The sequence below is a fragment of the Melanostigma gelatinosum genome (assembly GCF_949748355.1).
Source record: "Melanostigma gelatinosum genome assembly, chromosome: 10".
Lineage (NCBI taxonomy): Eukaryota > Metazoa > Chordata > Actinopteri > Perciformes > Zoarcidae > Melanostigma > Melanostigma gelatinosum.
In genome coordinates this window covers 12,380,710-12,402,974 of record NC_136643.1, presented here as the reverse complement: position 1 = coordinate 12,402,974, position 22,265 = coordinate 12,380,710, and the positions used below count along the sequence as shown (strand labels likewise).

The following is a 22,265-nucleotide window of genomic DNA, read 5'->3' as shown; positions in this document are numbered from 1 at the left end:
CTTCTCGACAGCTTCTGCAGACCCCGGCCCACGTTTTGCCCTCGACCTCTTTGCTCTGTTCAATGTTTGTAGAGTCTCTACTCGTCTCCGTTACCGACGCCAGGTCAGTAGTATTACTTCACTGTCGGCGTGAGTTGGCGCAACGCTGATGGAATTCAGGCTGTGCATGATTCAGCAACTTAAGTCCCTTGTTTGTCTCTAAAATATGCAAAGTCACGTTAACCTTTTTTTTTTCCCATGTTTGTTCTCGTGGCCTCAGAGAGAAAAACAAACACGCAGAGGAGGAAATGGAGAGCGAAAAAGAGGAAGAGGATTCCGAGGGGGAAATGGAATCCAGCACCTCGAGACCAGAGCAGGCGTTACCGGGAGCTCAGTCAGCAGAGTCGGCAGCCCCCCCTCTGACAAAAGCCCAGGTCAGGGAGCTGAGGAGGGTGAAGAAACTGGACCACGGCTGGCTCTCAGGCCTCCTGCACTCTTGAACATGACCGCGTACAAAGACACTCACACAGATACGGTGCCTAAAGAAAGCTTTCACCACATCAGTGGATTTTTTATTATTTGTATTACGCCATTAAATCAGAATGGAAATCCTGCAAAGAACAAAACCATGTCAACATTTAAACAGAAAATATTTGATTGCATAAGCCTCTGCTCCTTTTGGCAGCAATTACAGTCATGAGTCAACGTTTGTATCGGTTTACACATGTGAACAATGAAAGATTCTCCCAGAGTTTTGAAACTGCTAAGGCTCTGTTTGAGTCTTGCCACAAACTGCATTGAGGTCTGGATTTTAACGAGAACATTAACATTCGTTTTTGGTGTAATTCCTGTAATTGTTTGTCTTGTTGGAAAATAAAAGACTATTTCATTTCAGTCTCTCATGCCTGCTGGTAATTAGGAGCTGAGGACATCACACGTTTTTGAATTAGAGTTATGGTCATGCCATAGTTGTTTAATTTGTATGCTCGGTCTGAGCTGAGCTCTGACTGAGAGGAGTCCCTGGCTGTGAATCACTGGTCCTTGTGTTTTTGACAGGATATTAAATGAAATACACCTGCATTTGCCACAAATGGCTTTATTTTAATACTTGTATTAAACAAACATCATTTCAATTCATACAACTGGCTACAACAGTGATTATATTTCTATTTTTACTTGCCCAAAAAAAGAAACTTTAAAAAATAATATCCACTGTGATTAAATGTTAAAAGTCCAAGGGTGGGGTGAAAACTTAAACTCACTGTATGCATACACACATTTGTATCTGCTTCTATAAACTTAAAACAATGTAAGCCTTTCTTAAATCTTTCTGCCGCGTACCTTTTTAAACAACAGTGCGTTTTCCAGAGTCAGGCTTTTTTTCTCCATTGTCGATATAATGGAGAGGGAAGGTTGTGTGTGTAGCTGTTGTATAAGCAGGTGAACTATGACACTTATAGTCGGACTCTTACTTTGAAAAAGAGTTTCATACATCATTGTTGCATATTATTTGAATTGATGCCTGAACATTCTACCCATGGTATTTCACAATACAGCTCCTGGTTGGAGTCTTGACATAAACATTTCTTATGTTATGTGACCAGGGCCTTAAAAGTCACATTGATGCTGTAAAGTCGGTAACGAACCTGAACGTCCTGAGTCGGCTGTCTCTGAAGGAGAGCGTTATCAGGCCACAATTTCATCTCAGCAGTTTTCAGTTCCTTTCTCTCTCGTGCGCTCCGGTCCAGGGCCTCTCACCACAGAGGACAGATCCTTTTTTGCCGCGTCATGACCTCTGTGTTAAACATTGAACTTTGGATGGTCAAAGTGGGTCATCCTCCTTATCATTATTGAGTCGTAAGCTGCTTATCTGTCACTTATATGAGCTGCGATTGTGAAGCCGTCCGATTCCTCATGGTAAACTTCACTTTTCTTGAAAAAGAAAATTCACTTTGCGATCTAGTTTAAGTCCTTGGACTTTGTGACAGGTTGACTGTCTTCTTTGTGCACCGCCTTTGTCCATTTAACCCTGAGCAAGGCAGATGTACATACTATAGTATATTTATAACAAATATATGGGAAATACATATAAAACTCAGAGGGATTATCTTGTGTTCATTTAAACAGAAAGACTGAAAACCAGCTCACAGAAGAGCATCAGACTCTTTCTGTGTATGAGGGAGGAAGTCAAATCTAGATTTTCTGTTTCAACTGGTCATCATTTTTTTAACTTAAAGGAGCACTCCATCTTGTTCCTTTGCTTGTGTTGATGAATGTAGTCTGGAGTTGCTACCTTCAAGCAGCGATGAGGAGCGCTGAGCTACAAAGGGTCTGTTAAGCTCACTTCTTAATTACTTCAAACCCAAAGTATTTTTCATTGTCAAACTTTGGAGCCTTGTTTTTCCAGTTCAGCACCAACTGACACCGACTCACTCCCTCAAAAGGCTTCAGTGTAACAGGTTAACTCCGCTGAGCATAAAGACTGGAAACGGGCTAACCTGGCTCTGCCCAAATGTAAAAAAAAACAAAACCCTAAAGCTCACCAATCAACACGTATCATCTCATTTCTTTATTTCGTTCAGAATCAACAAGTTGTGGTTTTGCACATAAAGAGGAAGATATTTTCCCTGTGTGCCCATCTCGAGTTTCAGTTCCTGTCTGTAGACATTGGACTGTCCCTCACATAGTTATGCGGTTCATGTTACTGTTAAGTGACAAAGAGCACTAACAATAAGTGCATGTTAATTCTTACTGCAGAGTATGCTCTCAAAAACAAGTCTAAATCGTTAAATATATGTATTTTGATTGTCTTTGTTCAAGTCATCTCACACACTGTCGCACCAGTGAGCATCCATCTTCAGGTTAAATGAAATGTTTTGATGTCTGATGCTGGGACGGAACATTTGTCCGTCAAAAGCTGTGTTCAGACACTCAAACAGGCACTATTGTTAGCTGTCCTGATTAGGCAGTGCATTGGTATCTGGTGTTACTTAAACCTCTTAAGAGGGGGTACTAAGTTCTATTAGGACCATCACAATATGCTTACAGATTTACTGAGAGCATATCAGCAATAAAATATAGAAATACACTTAATTATTTGTGAAAAATGAAAAACACAGAATGCCAACATGTCCCAGACCAAGCCCTTCTGTCAAGCAAATAAACAGTTTACTCTTTGTCTTTTCAGCAGGCATGCAAGTCCAGATCATCCAGTTCAGCTTAAAGTCAGTCAGTTTAACACTGCCTGCCAAAAAGAAAGGGATTCTGGGGCTAACTGCTAACTGCTGTGGTATGTGACCTCACACAGCAGCAGCCAAGACCAAGACTGAGGCCAAGAAACACTGGACACACACACACACAGGCAATTATGAATGTTTTCTTTATTTAGGAGACATCATGCAATACAAGGAGTACCAATTCAGTGGAGTGCAATTATTACATATAAATGATTTCTTTATGATTTAATGCTTTTGTCTATTGTACTACAATAACACTGGTATATCTATATATATATATATATATATATATATATATATATATATAGAGAGAGGAATATATATTGTCAGATTAAGGCAGTATGATACAGACATTAAATGAAGTAATTGCTTTGTACACAAATTTCCAAAATCTTAGGAAACAAAGGCAATTTAACACAACATCTTAACACTAGGTGTATAAAAACATGTTAAAAAAAGGAAGAAGTCAGCATTTCCAGACCAACAGCACTCACAATATTTATATTATTTCTTTTCACCAGTTTCCAATTGTGTATTTAAGTAAGTTTCTATTGACTGACCGCTGTTATTTACATTAGAAATATAGAGTTATGGCCATGTAAGATTTCCCTGAATCAGCAGACCAAGCATTGTAAGAGCTGGTTTTGTTCCCGTGCCCAGAACTGTGTTTGAGGTGACACTAAACGCGGCTGGAACATGGCAATGAAGCTCCACTTGCCAGCGAGTCTGCACCTCACGGCACACCTGCAGATATCCTGACTCAGCACGCTCAGCTAAAAAGTGTTCTTCTGTTCTCCTACATCTGGTGTGGCTACCTCTGGTTCCAACCTAAACATTTGCCCCCCTCCCCCAGGCCTTACCAAAGCCATGGCTAGACTTTTCATGGCGGGGCGCTGCTGGTAACCGTCTCGGTGGAGCCACACGTGTGCGTTTAACAGCTAACGAAGCTAATTTCAAGAAGGCAACAGAAAACCACTGGAGGTCAGAGGTGGAAAGGAACTAGTTTCAGCTACATTGGTTACTTTACTCGTTACATTACTCCTCATAGGCGGTTTGGTGCACTCCGGGGTTTTGCTGCTACAACCTTACTTGGTCTGGTATGACCAGCTAGCTTACGGTGGCTAATGTTAACCTTTGACACCCCTAGTGTTACACAATTGTTTAGCATTTATTAATAATTGTCACATGTATCCACTGTTATATACAGTAGCCTCACTTTAAAGTAAAGCTACTTTCCTAATGTCTACGACTTTCATATTTTACTTACAAAATCACTTCACAGGAAAAGCATGCAAAAAAAAAAAAAGTCACAAACTTCTATGAGATGCTATTGAAATACATTTTCTAGACTAGAAATGTGAAGGAAAAAAAAGTCAGAACTTTGACTGAAGTAAAAACCTCTGTTGAAGCTTACAGCAATAACAACTAAAACTAACCCAGAGTCTGTTGGGACTGGTTCCGTTTTTGTTGCATCGTGTGGCTTTTTTTTTTTTTTTTTAAACCACAATCCCCACACAGTGTCTGAACAGACGGACAAAGAAAGTATAAGTGATTCAAGAAGAGATTGTGCAGAAGGTTTACGGGACAGTCAGGACTTGCTTGTGCAAAAATATTGATCAAATGCCTGATGTGCCAGGCGTACGACAGACGTCAATCACTTAAAGTGCCAGTGTAACAACAATCATGATTTAAAAGAAAGAGAAGAGAGAGAAAAAAGAGGACATGAAATCAAAAAGGTGACAAAAATGACACAACAATGTAAATTATCAGAAAAAGTACAATCGCAGAGTGGGTTGGACAGATCCAGGTATACTACCGTGATGTAAAAATATGGATTTGGAACGCTTCAGACAGATATGTAGTTTCCCTCGCTTCCTTTTAACTCCACACGTGGACTTTGACTTTGGTAACTGAGAGAGATCTCGACAAGGCTGCATAGTGTTTCTATGCGTCTTTTCTTATGGATCAACCGGCAAGTGCGCAACACAATACTGATGATATAATTATTATAAAAACCACTGCACTTCCTGAATGCATACAGTGAACTGCATAATCCTTATAACTATGTATTAAAGAGGCTACACCCAGTTTTGTGTTTTGTGTTTTGGTTAAATAAAGAGCACCCCCCCACCACCACCACCACCACCCTGGAGGACGACATCCACAACCGGCTCATCCTACTTGTATATGTAAGCTTTGCCGATCAGAGAACAGCTGATCGGCAGACACAACTACAGCACCAATGTAGTCACTGAGAGGCAAGCGTCAGAAAAGGGGGCACGTTCGCACTTTTTTTTTTGGGGGGGGGGGGGCTGTCTTAGGCAGCTGGTGCCCCCGTGCCTCCTCCCTGACAAGGTTCCTCCCTCGTCCTGCCCTTTAGTTAGCTGAAGCACCTTTACTGAAACTCTTAAACTCTACAGCTAGGTCCAGGCTGTCAGGAGGAGAATATCTGACGGTGCCTTATCGCCCTGATTTCTTTAACGGGTCCTAAAGCCCGGAAGTGACGGATCCTTGTTTGACAGTGCATGTGTGTTTCAAAGAGCGTGAACCCCACAGATGAAAGAATAAAAGTTAGAGGAACCCTGCCTTATCTACAGCTTTACTGTGGATTAGTTGTATGACTCCAAGCCTTCTACTCGCCTCCTTCTACTCATGATTAATGCTGAGTATTCATGGCTACAGGATGCATAGCATGTTAAGTTACCTCTCTATGGTTAGCATTGGCATTCTGCCAGCTACAAAGCAAAGATGTTGGTTAAGATAAGATGCAAGGGTCGGGTTAGGGTTAGGGTTACTTGAGAAGTATGTACCGAGGACGGAGTCTCTTTAACGGGGTCAGACGGTGGTGGGAAGTGAGAGGCCGTCTACCGCCTCCGCCTTCTGCTCCGGAGAGCAGCAGAGGAAGAGGCGACTGCCCAGGCTCTTGAAGGCAAATACAAAGTACATGATGTGGCCCATGGCCACGAAGGACACGGAGATGATGACCAGCAGGCCGAAGGCCTCCGGGTTCGGAGCCAGAATCACCATGATGAAGTGCACCAGGTCCAAGAGGTAATTCATGGAGTTCTGGACGCCGTTGATCACGCCTCGCTCCGACTCAATCACATTCTCCTGGATGAGCTGGGTCACCGTCAGGTCAAAGGACCACAGGCCTGCAACACAGAGATCAAAGGTCAGACCGAGTGGTGTTTCTTTACAGCCACGTTCTCACCGCTTCAGGAGACAACGGTAGCTGTTGCGGGACTTATCAGGCTGTATTATTGAACTCAAAGGTTGCAAATATTGCTGTGACATCAGTGGCACAGCCGTAGAGGATCTCATGTGAAGTTCCGGTTACTTATGAGAAAGCTCAACCTGTGGACTTGCTTGAGTCAGTTTTAGGAAGTCGTAATTTGGGAAAACAGCCTTTCTGCAATCTCATGAACGGAAGCAAACATGCCAATAAAGCATGGACACTATAATACCTACGCACTCTAATTTCCTTTTAAATAAAACAAGAAAACAAAGACGATGCACCACTTACGCAAACGGCAATCAATGATGATATGCACTGTGGAGCTTCTACTCTGCTCCAAAACAAGATCACGGTATTTAGATAACCACCACCACAAACAAACATCAAGGGGCAATATTTCACTCACCAACTCTAGCAGCAATTACGCCAGCAAACAGCAGACTAACAGACATGTAGGACTGCAAGGGCGGCAGCTCTTCAGCCGGTGCAGCAGTAGTGGCGTTTCCACCGCCGAGAAAGCCGGTGAGGCCGTAGTCGGCCTCGGGCAGCGCCTTCTCTCCGATCAGGTGCGTGTAAATGTCCTGGAAGGGCGAGACGCTGAGGTCGAAGGGGCTCCCAGGAGCAAAGACGGAGGCAACGCACAGTATGAGGCAGGACAGCTGGGCCGTACCCGAAATGAAGCCCGTGCGGATCAGGCCGCACTTCTTGCGGACCCAGGTGAAGGCGACGGTGCCGCAGATGCCAGACACCGCCGAGGCCCCCATCAGCAGGCTCAGCACCGAGCCGTTGAGGCCCTGCGTGTAGGCGTAGCCCGTGGTGATGCAGTCGAAGCCCAACACCGTCATGTAGAGGAAAGCCAGGGACATGCCGGCGAGGAAAATGTTCTGGTTGTAGTAGGCCACCCAACCGGCCTTCAAGGTGCGCAGCGGTTCGGCCATCTGGTAGCAGCAGCCGTGCTGCTTTGGGGAGTCGGGCGTGGCCACTACGGAGGTTTCATTCATCAGCGGCTGAGACGACTCCTCGGGACTCTGGCCGCTCTCAGAGTCTGAGAAAGGGAAGAGAAACATGGTTGTATTTAGTCTGAAGCATCACACAGGCCAAAACGCTCCAAACTCAGAGGGTACAAATCAAAGTCACGGTTCTTGCAGCTACCTTTTGGCGAGCTCAGATGTTTGAGCTCCTGTTTCTGCTCCTTCTGGCCGGCTTTGGAGGCCAATGCCGGCGTCTTCTGGTAGACCTTCCACAGCAGTGCGTACTCCAGACACATGGAGCACAGGTTCCAGCCAGAGATGAAGCCGCAGCCAATGAAATGGGAGCCAAATGCCATTATCTGGCCCACCAGCATGGGAGCCAGGATGTTGGTCAGCTGGTCGATAATCCGCAACGTGGCATTCATGTCTGTTCAATGCGAGAGAGTCAATATTATCAGTTTCTTTACACCTGATTACTACTGATGGACGTCAAAGGAAATGTGACATATCATAGCTTTCATATATTCACGAGACATTCATATGATATGAGGTTTTACTAAACTACTCGCACAGCAGAAAAATGAAAAGGTCATCATGAGTTCATGAGTCTTTCCACCACGTGAGCAAATCTTTGAAATAGTTTACAACAATCCGGGAGAAACAGCCGGGGGCATAAAAGGTACACAAATGAGAGCGAGTCAGCATCCGGGGTTCAAAGTCTGCCACACAGAGGAGACGTGATAACAGGCCAGCTGCGCCTACACTCCATGATTACGAAAATAAAACACTGACCTGCCAACTTGCTGCTGTCCTGACCTGCCACCACCACCACCCAGTCCCTCTGGATGGTGATGGATGTAGCCGTACTGGCAAGGTTGGCAACGTTGGCGATGGAGATCACCAGAATGTAGCAGGTGGTCTGAAGAAGAAAACAATAATTTCTTTTTTTTTTTTAGTTACTGTTATATTTGATCAATATTAAAGGATATGATTAATAACTATTGTCTGTATAACTAAAGCCTGATATATAATTATTCCTCCGTTATTGTCCAGAAGTTATTAAAAACACATAAATGTGCCATGACACTGTTGCACTAGGGGACATGTTGCTTAATTAGACACACACACACTTTAGTATATTTTGACTCAATCCCACAGACACCATCCTTCTGCCCCGAAATACAATTAAAGATGCAGTCAGTGATCTTTTTGGCTTGTGACCCCTCAAAATTAAGCAAAATGTAATCAAAATTCCTCGTTGTATTGTTTCCTTTGAAGGATTTTTAGAGGGCTGAAGAATTTTCCAGAATTTCACAGGCAAAAAAGTCAGAAGAATGCATAATTTTGCACAACAGATATAGTTTTGCATCTAGTATATATTATATAGTTACTATTGTGAGGAAACACCTTAAGTTAAACAATGACTCCTTTCTAATTCTGTAACGTGTGAACATGTAAACTAATGAAATCAATGACTTCCTGTGGAAAATAATCGATGACATTCTGTCATCGATTATAATTCAACACGTGCCGTCAACTACAGCGGTGATAAAGAACCAGTGGTTGACAAAAAAAACATGTTTCTTCTAGAAATGTCTCCTTTGTGAAACCCACTGGCCGCCGACTTTGTTTCTCTCTGTGTTCACATTGTATAGCAGCGAATGTTTTCAACAGGCCAGGCCACATTTTGCTCTCCCCCCCCCCCCCCCGTCATGTGACGGGGCCTTGAGGAACCTGCTGACTCCACAGTCTTCACCGAGACACTCCATCTCCTGTTTCACCGCCCCTCCTCTGCACCTCGGCCCGACACAGTTTCCCAATGACGGACAGAAACCCGTCTAGCCTGCAGCTCTGCATCTCGGTCAAGCAGGTCCAAATCTTTGCGGTGACGGAGCTTCTCATGTAAGCCACATAGCTCAACAAGTGCAAACAAGCCGCTCGCAAGACACTCACGCAAACATTCTGTTCCTACAGTGTAACCACCTCTCGTGCTCTGTCTTCTTATGTACTCTGACAATTTCAGTTAGTGGACCAGTCAAAGGTCTCCTGGAAGTTAACGGCGACCATTTCGCCCATCTGTAAAAAGCGGTTCAAGTGGTCATAAATGATAAGGAAGCAGGAGTCCATATCAGTAAATCTCGAGGCCAGAGTGTTGTACTTGACGAAAAAGGGTGAAATTGCTTTCAGTCAAGAAAAAACCAATCCGATCACGTTGTAACAGCGTGTGTGCGTGTGTGTGTGTGAGCACAAAACACGGGGGGGGGGGGGGGATCTTACCAGAATCCATCCATTGTAAAACTCAGCAAGCTGCTCTTTGAACTGGAACACAACCATCAGTAGGATCCCACACACGATGACGCAACTGTTCTGGACGAGCAGCGAAGTCTGGGCCACTGTGGAAACACCACGACGAACATTAGGGACAGAAATCTGATCAAAGACAACGGATTTCTGTCCGATAACTAGTTCATCTGCCCCCCCGATCTAATCTAATAATGTCTTTTGCCAAATTCCTCTGAATAACCATTGCACAAGAGGTGCACTTAACTGTGAAAATGAGGGTGAACTAGCCCCACGTGCACACTGTGTAACACTATAACGGCAGTATCGCCAGCTCCACATCCATACGCTCAGGATCCAATCTACAAAGTGTTGGGCCTCGCATTCGTGACAAACTTGTGTTTTAACAACCCCTTCAATAGCAGCTATACTTTGATGTGCGCTGCCTTACCTTTGAGTCTGGGATTCTTGTCCACCCAGTCCCCAATGATGGCCCCCAGCAGCAGCACGGAGCCGGCCACCACCAGCCCGTACACGGCCGTGAGCAGCAGGCTGTTCCCGTACAGCTCCACCAGGAACACAGCCACAGCAAAGTTCCACATCCGGTCACCCTGGGAACACAAATTCTGATTGTTGGATGTCACTTTTTTCAAGATATCCAGGTTAGGGCTGATGGGAAATGTGGTTTGAATTAATAATAAGAGCCCTCTCTGCTTTCATGTCAACTAACATCCTCTTCAGTTTAATTGATCCTTTCAGGGGTATTTGCAAAGACAAGGACTGTATGGCGAGCGACACGGGGCAAAACATGTCATTTAGTATTGAGGCAACAGTTATTTTAGCACATAATGTCACAATGTCACAATGAAAAGCCACACTGTGCAGCCTGTCATCGTGATGAACATGTCGGAATATATGATGGAATGTGATCCAAGTGGACCATAACCTGTCACTTACCCACGTTGACAGAGCATGGCTCATGTAAATAAGGAATTTAGCTGAAGTGAAGAAGTCTCGGACAGAGTCTGTGAAGAAACACATTGAACGGTCAGAACAGAGTCAACACCATACAGCTGGTGGTCGATATCCAGCCTGCACCATTGATGTGAAATATCGGATTATTTCGCATGCATTGAAAAAAAATAACCTACCACAGCACGTCTTCTTCGGTGCAGAGGTATCCATTTTAAAGCTGTCCAAATGGCAAAAGCAACCAAGTGAATGTTCCTTTTTTTATTTACGCTGTCTCCTCTTTTGTGATGTTGCAGAGCAGGTCGACCCCCCGACTACAGCTTCCTACTGTCGGATATAACGACTAAAACAACAACAAAAAGCCACCGCGTCTCTCCCCTTTCTCCCTTCCAAACTTAGCTAACACTGTAGCTGAAGTCGGAAAGCAATGTTTTTATAGCCTAAATGGCCGGTTAGTCGCTATAAAATAAGCACAAAGCTCGGAGCTGGATTCCTGCGCCGCTCCGCTGGACGGTGAGCTCTGTTCTGCTGCTCTGTGTTTACGTCCCGCCTCGAATATACTCACGTTGTGACGTGACGCGCCATTATTTACATTGTGTCAAAAACAAGTGTGGTCCTCCTACCGCACGCGCGCTCCGGGAAAAAAAGAAGAAGCTGTATCATATCACAAAAAAAGTGTCATTGTTATAGCTATCATGATTCAACCCCTTTACATATCTTGTAATGAGAACAATAAAACAAATGATAACTATCAATTCCACAATGTAAAACTACTCGAAGTCCTTTATCCAAAATCTTAATTTAAGCAGAAGTGAGCAGTGACGTAGTAGGTGTGGATGGGAAAATGTAGGATACTGAGAGCAGCCTATCAAGTAGCCTACTTATTATGCAGAAAATGGCAGCCGAGAGTGTTGCATTATTAGTATATGATTCATTTGAATATTATAACTGATGCTTTATTGTGTACGTAGCATTTTACTATTGCAGTCAGTCAAAGTGGAACTGACAAAAGAAAATGATGTTATTGTAAAATAAAATATCAATATTATATTATATGAATAAAAAGCACCAATGGACAACAATACAAAAATAAATAAAATCTATATTAGTTTATTTATTTAACCTTTATTTATCCAGGATAACCCCATTGAGATTTTGAATCTCTTTTATAAAGGGGGTCCTGCTCAAGATGGCAGAGTAAAAGCTTCACCACATAAAAACAGAGAGAACAGACTTAGAAGAAAAAAACTGTGTTACTGTTTTTTGAAATCACTAAAAGAGATGACAGACTAAAAACAAACCATCAAATTGCATCAATCAAAGTAAGAAAAAGTACATTCAATGCAAAAAATCCTGAGAATCTAAATCCTGTTATAATGTAAACAACACAAATAGTGCACAGAAATAAACACTAAATGGATATGTATGGATGGTTCTTTTAAGTCAGTAAACTACGGTCAATATCAGTAGAGCTGCAGTTGGATTAACAGAGCAATAAAATAGTTCCACCTCAAACGGAGAAATGTTTTCGATGTTTTCACAGTCAAATCAGAAATTACATTTACATCCTGCACTTTCTTTTTATATGTAAACTGAATCTGAGTCATACTTGCGTGGTAACAACTCAAGAGATTGTAAAAGTTAAAGATGAAATGACCTCGCCTGAGCATTTGATGGCACGCAACACACATTAATACAATTGGATGTTTTGAACATTTTGGTAACAGAGACTGTCATTACTTCCTTGACCTGGTGAAGCTGTTTACCAAAGGGCTGTTGCAATAGAGCGTGGCAGTGAACAATGTAAAAACTGTGTACAAATCACACATTTGGATGACTTGCATTTGTCCAGAACAGAATCACTGCTATAATTACAGGCTGCATGGATGAGGGATTCTTGGCCCGTATCCATAAAAAGTAATAAACACTTGCACATGGCTAATATGATTCTTAACTGTACGTCTGGATGCACAGTTGACTTTAAAAGCCTGTTATCAGCCGAGTGGGAGCCTCGGTGTCTTATGTCAGGGCTGAATTCTCACGTCTATCCTCGAGTTTTGGGAGTTTGATTGGACTGGACGGACAGGAAACGGGGGAATCAGCTAGTCTGAGTCTGTCCAAAGATAACAGAATCCACAACCAACACCTCGAAATGTGAAATAACAAGTGAGCTTTTAAAACAAAATGTCATTACCATGAATTTGACACCGAGCGGAAACAACCGGGACAAGAAATATTGTGGTTCATAACATTTTTACTCTTCAGTTCATACCGAGTTCATTGGTGAGTTTTAAAGGGGCTGGTCGGTGAATTTTGTTATTTCGGTTTTTATTTGTCTGGAGTCAGGCTAGCTGCTTACTCCTTTTTCCATTCTTTATGCTGAGCTAAGCTAAGCTAGCTGTCTGCTGAACCAGTAGCTTCATATTTAGTGTACAGACATGAGAGCGATATCTTGTCAAAATGTCAAACTATTGCTTTAGGCATCATCGGCTTCATCAAGGTATCTGGCTTCCGTTGAAAATGACTTGGTGTCTGTGGTTAGTCATGATCAACATGATCACAATATTTTAGCATTTAGTAGCTATTGTAAATATCGGCCCTATGATATGTGAACACATATATGGCCGCTGGGCTACTAATACGTGTGCTTCTTATTATTTTTTTGCACATATAGATTCTTTTCGGCCCAGAGCAACACATACTCTGCCATCTCATCCTATGAGGGAGCCAAATTGACACTTACAAGGAACATAAGCACATATTTTTGAGCCAAGCGATGACAATAGGCACTTCTATCCTTTTGTGATCTATTCAGGGATCACAGAGAGCTTTCAGCCGTTTGAAAGTCTGCACACATTGAGCTGGTACAAACAGATTACCTGCTGCACTATTAGTGGGCCAGTGTGTCAGCCAGGCTCAGATACCTCTCATCAGCGGTCAGACGGCTACTGTGTCATTTTGTGGCCATGTGACCTGCAGGTATGTCTGTGTCCCTGACCGGATCCAACAACAAGCTGTGTTTACGTCGGCTATATTTGTGCGTCCAGGACAAAAATATGAATGACTTGCCTCCTGTGGCCTTAAGTTGCCCGACACCTCCAAGCCACAGCTAAAGAAGGGATAGAGGTGGAGGGAGGGTGTGAAGGATGTGGACGTGAGGCTGGGTCAGATTGTTCATCTATTCTTCATGCACGGCTTCTGTTCACGCTTTGTGCTGAGTTCTAAGAACGTGTTGCAATAGATCTAAAAGGGAACACAGCACTGCTCCCTTGGGTTTAGCAATATATAGAATAAATAAAGCCGGGCTCTTGAGGTCTCCCAAAATCTCATGATACTGGACACAGTGAGATTACCAACCATCTCAGTGACCATAGAACAGTAACAGTGATTATAACTATCACCATTACCCATTTTTGGAACACAACAGTGTTGTGGTTAGTTGTTTCTGTGGATATCTACCGCTGGCTGGGGCCTAAGCGCTTGTGTGCCTGACAGCTCCACCAGAGGAAAATAAACATCAAAGGTCACTATCTGGCTGTGATGACATGGACACCTGTCCCAAAATGACAGCCCTTGCTTCCAGGGAATGAACCGGTAAACATCTGACAGCTGTGTCAGATCAATACAACGTTGCAGCTCAGTGGGCTGCAAGCCAAGGTGAAACATCAGACAGGTGTGTTTGTCTCTCACACCGCAGGTTCGAAAGGTGCTCCACCTACCGCTGGAGCAAGATCAACATTTGTGTCTCAATATTGTTGACCGCTGCCGGGCGAGTGAAGCTCAGGTCCTCAAAAATATCTATTTCATGTAATTGTACCACATTGCGAGGAAGGTTGCGAGTTTAAATCCCTGCATGCTTATTGAATGAGCAATGCTCTCCTCTCCCCCAACCACCACCCATGTCAAGATCATGTTACGGTGTCAATTTTGAGTATCCCTTTAGGTGTTTTGAAGTGACTCGTTTTACAGTGATCTCTTTTTAGTTCATTCCAATTCTTTGTTCCTACACACCCTAGTGATATTAAATCAACAGTTGGTTTCCTTATTTCACTTATCATCTGAGTAAATTTTCCACCTTCGTGGAAACAACAATATATGACTGGAACCGACAAGCATATCCCTAAGTTTTATTTATTTGCGTCCCGCAGCCGGAAGGAGTTTGTATGTTGTCAATGCGACTGCATTCTGCAAAATGACATTACAAGTCTGGTGGAATGCTGGTGAGTAGATATAAAGGTTCATTTTCATACACACTCACATCTTGAGCATCTAGCAGCGATTACAGCCTAATAATAATGATATAAATGTTATAGTGCTTTTTATACAGAAAAAAAACACAGCTCTCCCATTAACTTGTATCTGTTTACCAGCTAGTCTGGACCGGTCCAATATGGCGGTGATGTAGACATATTGCAGCAACGGGCTGAAGCCGTCAATGTGTTATTTCTATGGTCGAATTGAGTTGGATGGAGAAAAATCTGCAAAACTGCCCTTTAAAAAACATAAATGTTGTCTAGATGGAGAACAATCTGTCTGTGAAATCTGGGGAACATAGTGGAGCAGAGACACGTTTTACCCTCAGGAGTCGTTGGAGTTAAAAAAGGGTTGATATTGAACTTGCAGTCATCAGGTGGACACAAACACAACTTTTAATTTAAATTACCATGTTGCTCTGTAACTGCTCGATGTGGACATATGTAAATGTTTGCTGACATTCCTCAGATGGAGTTGCTCAGATCGTGCCATGGAATTTGTGTCTGCTGTTCAACAGTGAATGTGGTTTTAAATTACATCTGCTTTGGCTCAGTGAGAACATCCCCGTCTACATGTTGAGATGCTCAAGCAACCGCACCCCGGTGACAGCTCTGTAAACGGTTTATCTTTTATCAACTGGATCACAAAGTAATAAAGCAGATGATGCCACTCTGATGTGAAGTAAGTTCTTTGTGCAAATGTTAGGTTGTCACTGAGTGTAAAGAGCTTGCTTTGATTGAAATGTAGCAAACATGGTGCATGTTATCTGAAATACTCTCAATGATTATTTACAATTTGATGTGAAAATGTTAATGGTACTGAGACATAAAACAGAAGAAGAAAGGATGAGAACGAGGTAAAGATTTAGTCAAAAGACTGTCGTCTGTAAGATGTATGGTAATGCTCAACTAGACAGAATACCAACATTATTAACCCATTTAGCTTAAAATGGTTAAAAATGTTTGGCTAATCTGGATATCTGGAAACCTTTTTACGATGGAAGAATACATCAAACTGTCCACAGAGAAATAATAAAAATACATTTTCTGTTGGGTTAAATATTGAAATTCAAAGCTCAATCAAGAGCTAAACCAAATCTAAAGACTATTTCTTTCGGAAAAAAAACAATTGCTACAAACCATTACAAAGTTATGGAAAAGGATTAGGGACAAATTACAGGGTCAGATTACACCAGAATTTCAGAGATTAAAATCAGAAATTAAAATGTGACCCTAATCCTCTTCTGTTCAGTATCACCAACATGACATGTGAACTCTGGTGAGGAGTGGGACTGTATAAAACAAGACGCCCTATCTGTCATATGTATCTTCTAGTTTGCATTTCAATTGTGCATTAATTAGCTGTAATGTGGTTGTTTATGCTCTTTTTAGTATGTAATCCGGAGTAAATGGGAATAGTTTTACATCTAGAATCTCTAAAAAATGAGAAAGAAATAATATATGTATCATCCGCCCACCGCTAGGGGGCGGTACAGTCACAACTGGACAAACCACCGCACCCGGAAGAGCTGTCAAAGCTTCAGAGCATGTTTACACTGAAGTTAGCCAGCTTCAACTAACGTTACATTCATACACAACAACTTAACCAACATGTCTTCGAAAGTTCGCGACAACGAAGATACTTTTGAAGGACCGTCGGCTCTTAAGGAGGAATTGAACAAAAAGGTAAAGTTAGCCACAAACACTAGCTGGTATAAACATGAAACGTATATATAATAGCACGATATCAATGCTGAGCTGCAGTGTTGACTCCTATCGGGGTGTAAGTTACACGTTAATACACGTTTACATTACATTACAGAGTTTCCATTTCATCAGGTCAGTGAAATAGTTCGTGTTGATCATTTACAGATAAAGGAGCAGAAGGTCGTTCTGGACGAGCTCTCCAATCTGAAGAAGAACAGGGTGAGTGGAGCCAACTAATACCTGGAAACTACATATTTATTTATTTATTTATTTATATGTGATTATATGCCTTGCAAACTGTGGAACTTTCTTCGTCAAACTTTTGTTCCTGTGTTGTTGGACGCAACTTCAAAGAAGCGATGTTCTTTGAAATTCTTTTCTCAGGAACGTGTACATTTCTGTGTATTAATGTACATTTTGTATATGTTTATACAGAAAGTCTACATCCAGCAGAGGAACAGTAACATATTCTTCCTAGCAGACAGAAGTCAGACACTGGGTTCATGTAAAAGTAAGTTAATAGCAGTACATTTAATATAATTTTAACAGATAAACTAGCTGGTACGTGTCTATCTCACTGAAAATCTACTCATAAAGCATCACATCAACTGCTGATATTTTCTTTCCCCAGAGGAACTCGAAAACATGAAAAAGGACCTGCAGGATATGCAAGACTGACCTTCATCACAACAATGTGCGGCATCTTCTGTCTGCTGAGTCTGTCGCCCACTCGGTGTGTGTGGGACAAAACGCTTCATGAACATTTGAGGAGAAGAGGGCCCGACTTGAGCCAGGATCTCACAGTCGGAGGCACAGATCCCTGCTACCAGTGTTTGTTCTCTGCCCACGTTCTCCACTTGAGAGGGCTTCTCACCCCTCAGCCCATTCGAGACGACACCGGCAACGTTCTGCTGTGGAATGGGGAGATTTTCGGCGGTCTCCCGGTGATGCCGGAGGAAAATGACACCGCGGTTGTCTCTGAGCGGCTATCGTCCTGTGACGGCCCTTCAGAGATCCTGTCCGTCTTGTCCGCCGTACGGGGACCGTGGGGGTTCGTGTACTACCAAAAGGCTGGAGACTACCTCTGGTTTGGCAGAGACTTCCTTGGAAGGCGGAGTTTGCTGTGGAAATTCGACGCCGGGGTCAACGCCTTGACTCTGACTTCTGTGGCAGCCCGCCGATCTGGACCTGGACCTGGACCTGCTCAATCTGCCTGGCGGGAAGTCCCAGCAGCTGGTGTGTACAGGATTGACTTGAAGGCAGTGACACAAGCCGGCTCTGTGACGTTCGAGCTTTATCCCTGGGCTCGCGGGGGAAGCGGTCTTGTCTCGAGCTGCAGTCCAACTGTATTGGAGTCCGTGCCCAGCGGCTGCACTGCTGTAATGAACCAGTCGGGCCTCGCACTCGCCTCGCCCGTGCGCCCTCTCAATACATCCATCCCGAAGTCATTAAATGAAGAAGAAATTCATCCAAATTCGCATGTTGAGCATCTGGAGCGGCTGCTTGCAAGCCAAGAGAAAAACGACGCAGTGAACCGTCTCATCGGTGTTCTCAGCGAGGCCGTAAGGCGTCGTGTTCAGTCTCTGCCGTTCGAGGCACAAGACAATTCCCCTCCTTCTAATGAACTTGCTGGTGTCGCCATACTCTTTTCGGGAGGGATCGATTCTATGATCCTGGCTGCCTTAGCTGACCGTCACATACCCGCCCATCAACCAATAGACCTTCTGAACGTAGCGTTTAAACTACAGGTGCCAAAGAAGCAGAAAGAGTCTGCGAAGAAATTTGGAAAGCACAAAAATAAGCCCACGGATTCTCAGAGCGATGGAGACGACCCCCAAACATCCGGCCCCTTTGACGTTCCAGACAGAATCACTGGGAAAGCCGGCCTCAAGGAATTGCAAGACTTGAATCCGGAAAGAAGATGGAATTTTGTGGAAATCAACGTAACGAAGGAGGAGCTGCAGAAGGTCCGCCAGGAGCGCATTTGCCACTTGGTGCATCCGCTGGACACGGTGCTGGATGACAGCATTGGATGCGCTGTGTGGTTCGCAGCAAGAGGAACCGGGTTCATCATGGAGGACGGTGACCAGAGGCCCTTCACCTCATCAGCAAAGGTGAGGTACAAAAGTCAGACGTTAAAGCTTCTGAGCTCTATCAATTAATCGATTAGTCGACGTATCTTAACTCAACTAAAAATGTCTTTAGTCGAGTCGAGATGTGTTTCCCACTCCTCAACTGCCACACTGACCTGCTTCTCTGTGTGACCGTGTCATGACCGCAGGTCGTTTTGACGGGAATCGGAGCGGATGAGCAGCTAGCGGGTTACTCCAGACACAGAGTCCGATTTACAATGTCTGGACACGAGGGGCTGATCCAGGAACTGGAAATGGAGCTGGACAGGATCCCGTCCAGGAATTTGGGCAGAGATGACAGAGTGATCGGGGACCATGGGAAAGAGGCTCGGTAAGTGTGGTATCCGCTTCAAGTACCCCCCCTTCCCCCCATGTTGTGTACGTTACCAGAGTCAAAATGCGTGGTACAAGGTTGTAATAGTCCTTTTTCACAGCACACAGTTTGTCTTATCATTGGAGGGAAAGCGCAGGTGTTACTAATAACATTAACGAGGGCTACGTTCTACACAAGTGTCCCAGCAAACCGTGAACCAGCATGAATAATACCAGGACCCTGAAACTGAAGCAGCCAAATGGAATTCAGCCATCATTCCGTTTATTTACGACTTTATTTATGTCGAGCTGTTTTCTGATTTAAGGAGACTTATTACTTCAGGTGGAGTAAGAAGCAGGACAAAGCAGAAATATTGTCCTTAACCCACGCTCTGACAGATCATTTTAAATAGGTGTGAGACAGGCTTCTAGACTTTAGCCTAATGGAACAGAGGAAGTAGTGTTTGTGGCTGTGTAGCAGAGTAAAAGGCGTAAAGCTGCCATGTTTGAAGAAATCCCATTCACGTCCATTGTTCAGGGCAGAGTAACTGACTCTTCTAACTGTCTTCAGGTTTCCCTACTTGGACGAGGACGTGGTGAGCCACTTGAATTCTCTGCCCGTGTGGGAGAAGGCCGACCTGTCACTTCCTCGAGGCCTCGGGGAGAAACTCCTCCTGAGACTGACGGCGACGCAGCTGGGCCTCGGCCAATCAGCCGTCCTGCCCAAGAGAGCCATGCAGTTTGGCTCCCGCATCGCAAAGATGGAGGCCCACCACGAAAAGGCCTCTGACCAATGCACAAGACTCCTCACTGAGTAGACGAGTCGTGGGTTTGAATGTAAAAATCGTTTTAATGGAAACTATTCATTATAAAATCACTTACAATTCATATTTAAAGGCTTGTTTACAGTTACAATTCTTGAATTTGGCCATTTGATTTATTTCGTGCTGGTCTTGGATCATTTTTTTAACACTGCATAATAAATATGGTGTTTTTGTTCATTCATCTACACCATGTAAGACCCAACATCTTGAAGTTTTTCTCTGAAGTAAAGGTCGCATTCAATATAGGACGGCAAGTTTCCAACATCAAAACGCCCCGAAATCTGATGAATGTATACTGGCTCTCTGAAAGTGGAAGAAAAGAAGAAACAACGTTTATTGAGAAATACGCTGACATAGATTTTTTAAATATTAGTTTTAGCGGAGTACATCATTTTACATGTATGAAAAAGAAGACCAGCTGGTCGCCACAAAGCAGGATTACAAATTGATTTGGATTACGCTGCTGATCCCAGCAGACATTACCTCGCAATGAGCCAAGACACAAAGTTCCCCGGAGCATCTTTCTCTTCAATAGGAGCCGCCTATGGACACAAAGAGTTGAGTAGTCAAACAAAAATAAAACAATTCACTCTCAAATCACATCACACGTCGTACTTTTGATTGTTAAATTATTAAATGTACCTTCTTTTCCTCCAGAAAGGTGTCAAACAGAGGAATGCTTTTCTTTGAAAACACATAGAAACATGGACACTGAAAGACAAATGCTAAAGTTATTAGCTCCAAAGATATTCAGTGTAGATATATACTGTGCATGTTGGGTGTCATATAAAAATACCAGTAACCACACATCTATCACAACTGTGTGAATACAGAAAACGTATCTATTAGATAGTCATCGCATTGGGCAGTCCTACTGAACTTACTGCTCTCCTCGACTTGGTCTCAGAAGGAAGAGGTTTCTCCTTCATACAGAGGACGCGGAGATCGCCGTCTACTTCCAATATCCCGTATTTATGAGTTTCTGTACAGGCACAATATAGAACCAACTGTGAGCACGAGGCCCAGCCATGTTTTAGGATGAGACACTCCCTTGCTTGACAAGCTTCCATACGGTTGTGCTCATTAAAGCCTAACTTCTTCCACTCACCCTGCTCTCTGCACTGGTACGAGAGCACCAGACTGCTGTCCTCACACTTTGCTTGGAGGTCAGAAAACCTCTCTTTTACTCTCCTGAGGCTAAAATCCTCTTTGAACAGGGTGTCACTGCAATGGATGGAAAAAGGGAGTTGTGTGCGTTTGGCAGAATCTGGACATGAATTTTTGCACAACAACTCTGCAGAGTAGTGTTGATAATGTTAACTGAGTGCACTCACCCCCCAATTACGAGGACATGGTCTTCTATGTCGAAGTGCTTTACTGCAAGTTGCAGGCAGGCTACAGCACCAAGACGCCCCTGGTGGAGTAAGAGAGTCAGCTTAGATGAGGTGTAAAATAAGTCCGCTGTCTAAAGGGCCAAAACATGTCAACAATACGTTGTCATGATGGTGAAAACATGCGTTTACATCATTGCTTCTCGTCTGATCGCTGAGAAGCTTGACATTTGTGAACTGTGACGCCCACTCTTCAAAAGCAGCAAGGTAAACAGCGTTAGTCTGTGGAGAGAGAAGGGGGGGGGGGGGGGATTAAGTAACAGAGCGGCTCATTCATTCTCAGCTCATAGACTTGTATACTAGGGATGGACATCAGCCCTGGTCCACAATGCAAACAGTCTGTTTTGGTTGATCAAAGACATTGGTATGATTAAGCAACCTGTAATAAAAAAACAGTAATAATAACTGAAAAAGTACTCATTATGCAGATTGGCTCCTTTTAGAGAGTCATTACATATGATTGGATTATTATTATTGGGCATTAACATAGGATAAGGCTAATTTAAACTACTTTATACACTGTTGGGTAGATTATTTTTAACAATGCATCAGATCTTATAATCTTATGTTTTGAATGTAGTAACTCTGTGGAGTTAAAGGTTATTGGAATACAGGATGGCTATAAAGTTGCACAAAAGGAAAAGTACATGCACTTAAGAACAGTTCCTGTAAACGCACATAGTTACTCACTCTGCTACTTACAACGACATAGATGCAGTCCACACAGTCAGAGGCGGTCAGAGCATGGACCCAGTGGGAGATCAAGGCGCACCCTCCCACCGGCAGCAGCGGCTTGGCAGTCCCGACCAGGTGAGCGAACCTCCCGCTGCTGTCGCCCACCACATCCCTCTGGAGCCTGGTTCCGTAGCCGGCGGCGAGAATCACAGCTTTCATTTACAGTCTGAACCGGAAGAACCGACACTCAAGTTACTCAATGTTACCTGGTCGGTTACTTAGTAGCAGCAGAAGTGGA

General features: G+C 43.6%; 4 protein-coding genes across 4 annotated transcripts in view; 2 read left to right on the top strand and 2 right to left on the bottom strand.

Moving 5' to 3' along the window:
* wdr75 (WD repeat domain 75) overlaps positions 1 to 873 on the top strand; it is a 9,218-nt gene extending 8,345 nt beyond the window's left edge. Inside the window, exons 16-17 of the mRNA XM_079276607.1 lie at positions 12 to 103; positions 260 to 873. Of these exons, the coding sequence (XP_079132733.1) occupies positions 12 to 103; positions 260 to 479 (312 nt within the window). The 3' untranslated portion in view covers positions 480 to 873. The remainder of the gene's footprint in view (positions 1 to 11; positions 104 to 259) is intronic.
* Positions 874 to 3,345: 2,472 nt separating this feature from the next.
* slc40a1 (solute carrier family 40 member 1) lies at positions 3,346 to 11,188 on the bottom strand. Its single transcript, XM_079276881.1, has 8 exons — positions 10,853 to 11,188; positions 10,659 to 10,726; positions 10,153 to 10,312; positions 9,699 to 9,814; positions 8,214 to 8,340; positions 7,603 to 7,848; positions 6,857 to 7,495; positions 3,346 to 6,367 (listed from the first exon to the last, which is right to left on the bottom strand). Exons 1-8 carry the CDS (start codon positions 10,884 to 10,886, stop codon positions 6,051 to 6,053), a joined length of 1,707 nt encoding a protein of 568 aa, XP_079133007.1. The 5' UTR covers positions 10,887 to 11,188; the 3' UTR covers positions 3,346 to 6,050.
* Positions 11,189 to 17,067: 5,879 nt separating this feature from the next.
* Positions 17,068 to 19,899, top strand: asnsd1 (asparagine synthetase domain containing 1). The gene is made up of 4 exons (XM_079277488.1): positions 17,068 to 17,144; positions 17,265 to 18,747; positions 18,915 to 19,096; positions 19,649 to 19,899. The coding sequence occupies exons 2-4, from the start codon at positions 17,326 to 17,328 to the stop codon at positions 19,893 to 19,895; spliced, it is 1,851 nt and encodes a 616-aa protein (XP_079133614.1). The 5' UTR covers positions 17,068 to 17,144; positions 17,265 to 17,325; the 3' UTR covers positions 19,896 to 19,899.
* Positions 19,900 to 20,069: 170 nt separating this feature from the next.
* On the bottom strand, positions 20,070 to 22,259 carry LOC306783714 (glucose-1-phosphate adenylyltransferase). Its single transcript, XM_079277489.1, has 8 exons — positions 21,995 to 22,259; positions 21,425 to 21,514; positions 21,236 to 21,315; positions 21,010 to 21,125; positions 20,786 to 20,883; positions 20,544 to 20,612; positions 20,385 to 20,443; positions 20,070 to 20,204 (listed from the first exon to the last, which is right to left on the bottom strand). The coding sequence occupies exons 1-8, from the start codon at positions 22,184 to 22,186 to the stop codon at positions 20,084 to 20,086; spliced, it is 825 nt and encodes a 274-aa protein (XP_079133615.1). The 5' UTR covers positions 22,187 to 22,259; the 3' UTR covers positions 20,070 to 20,083.
* Between the last annotated feature and the right edge of the window lie 6 nt (positions 22,260 to 22,265).

Coding starts and splice junctions, on each gene's coding strand:
- slc40a1 (XM_079276881.1), bottom strand. CDS start 10,886: ATGGATACCTCTGCACCGAAGAAGACGTGCTGTG. Junction 9,815..10,152: donor CAAGAATCCCAGACTCAAAG/GTAAGGCAGCGC, acceptor GTGTTTCCACAG/TGGCCCAGACTTCGCTGCTC. Junction 8,341..9,698: donor TTTACAATGGATGGATTCTG/GTAAGATCCCCC, acceptor TTTCTTCTTCAG/ACCACCTGCTACATTCTGGT.
- asnsd1 (XM_079277488.1), top strand. CDS start 17,326: ATGTGCGGCATCTTCTGTCTGCTGAGTCTGTCGCCCACTCGGTGTGTG. Junction 18,748..18,914: donor CCTTCACCTCATCAGCAAAG/GTGAGGTACAAA, acceptor TCATGACCGCAG/GTCGTTTTGACGGGAATCGG. Junction 19,097..19,648: donor GACCATGGGAAAGAGGCTCG/GTAAGTGTGGTA, acceptor AACTGTCTTCAG/GTTTCCCTACTTGGACGAGG.
- LOC306783714 (XM_079277489.1), bottom strand. CDS start 22,186: ATGAAAGCTGTGATTCTCGCCGCCGGCTACGGAACCAGGCTCCAGAGG. Junction 21,515..21,994: donor TGGACTGCATCTATGTCGTT/GTAAGTAGCAGA, acceptor CTCTCTCCACAG/ACTAACGCTGTTTACCTTGC. Junction 20,444..20,543: donor CCTTTCTGGAGGAAAAGAAG/GTACATTTAATA, acceptor TTGTGTCCATAG/GCGGCTCCTATTGAAGAGAA.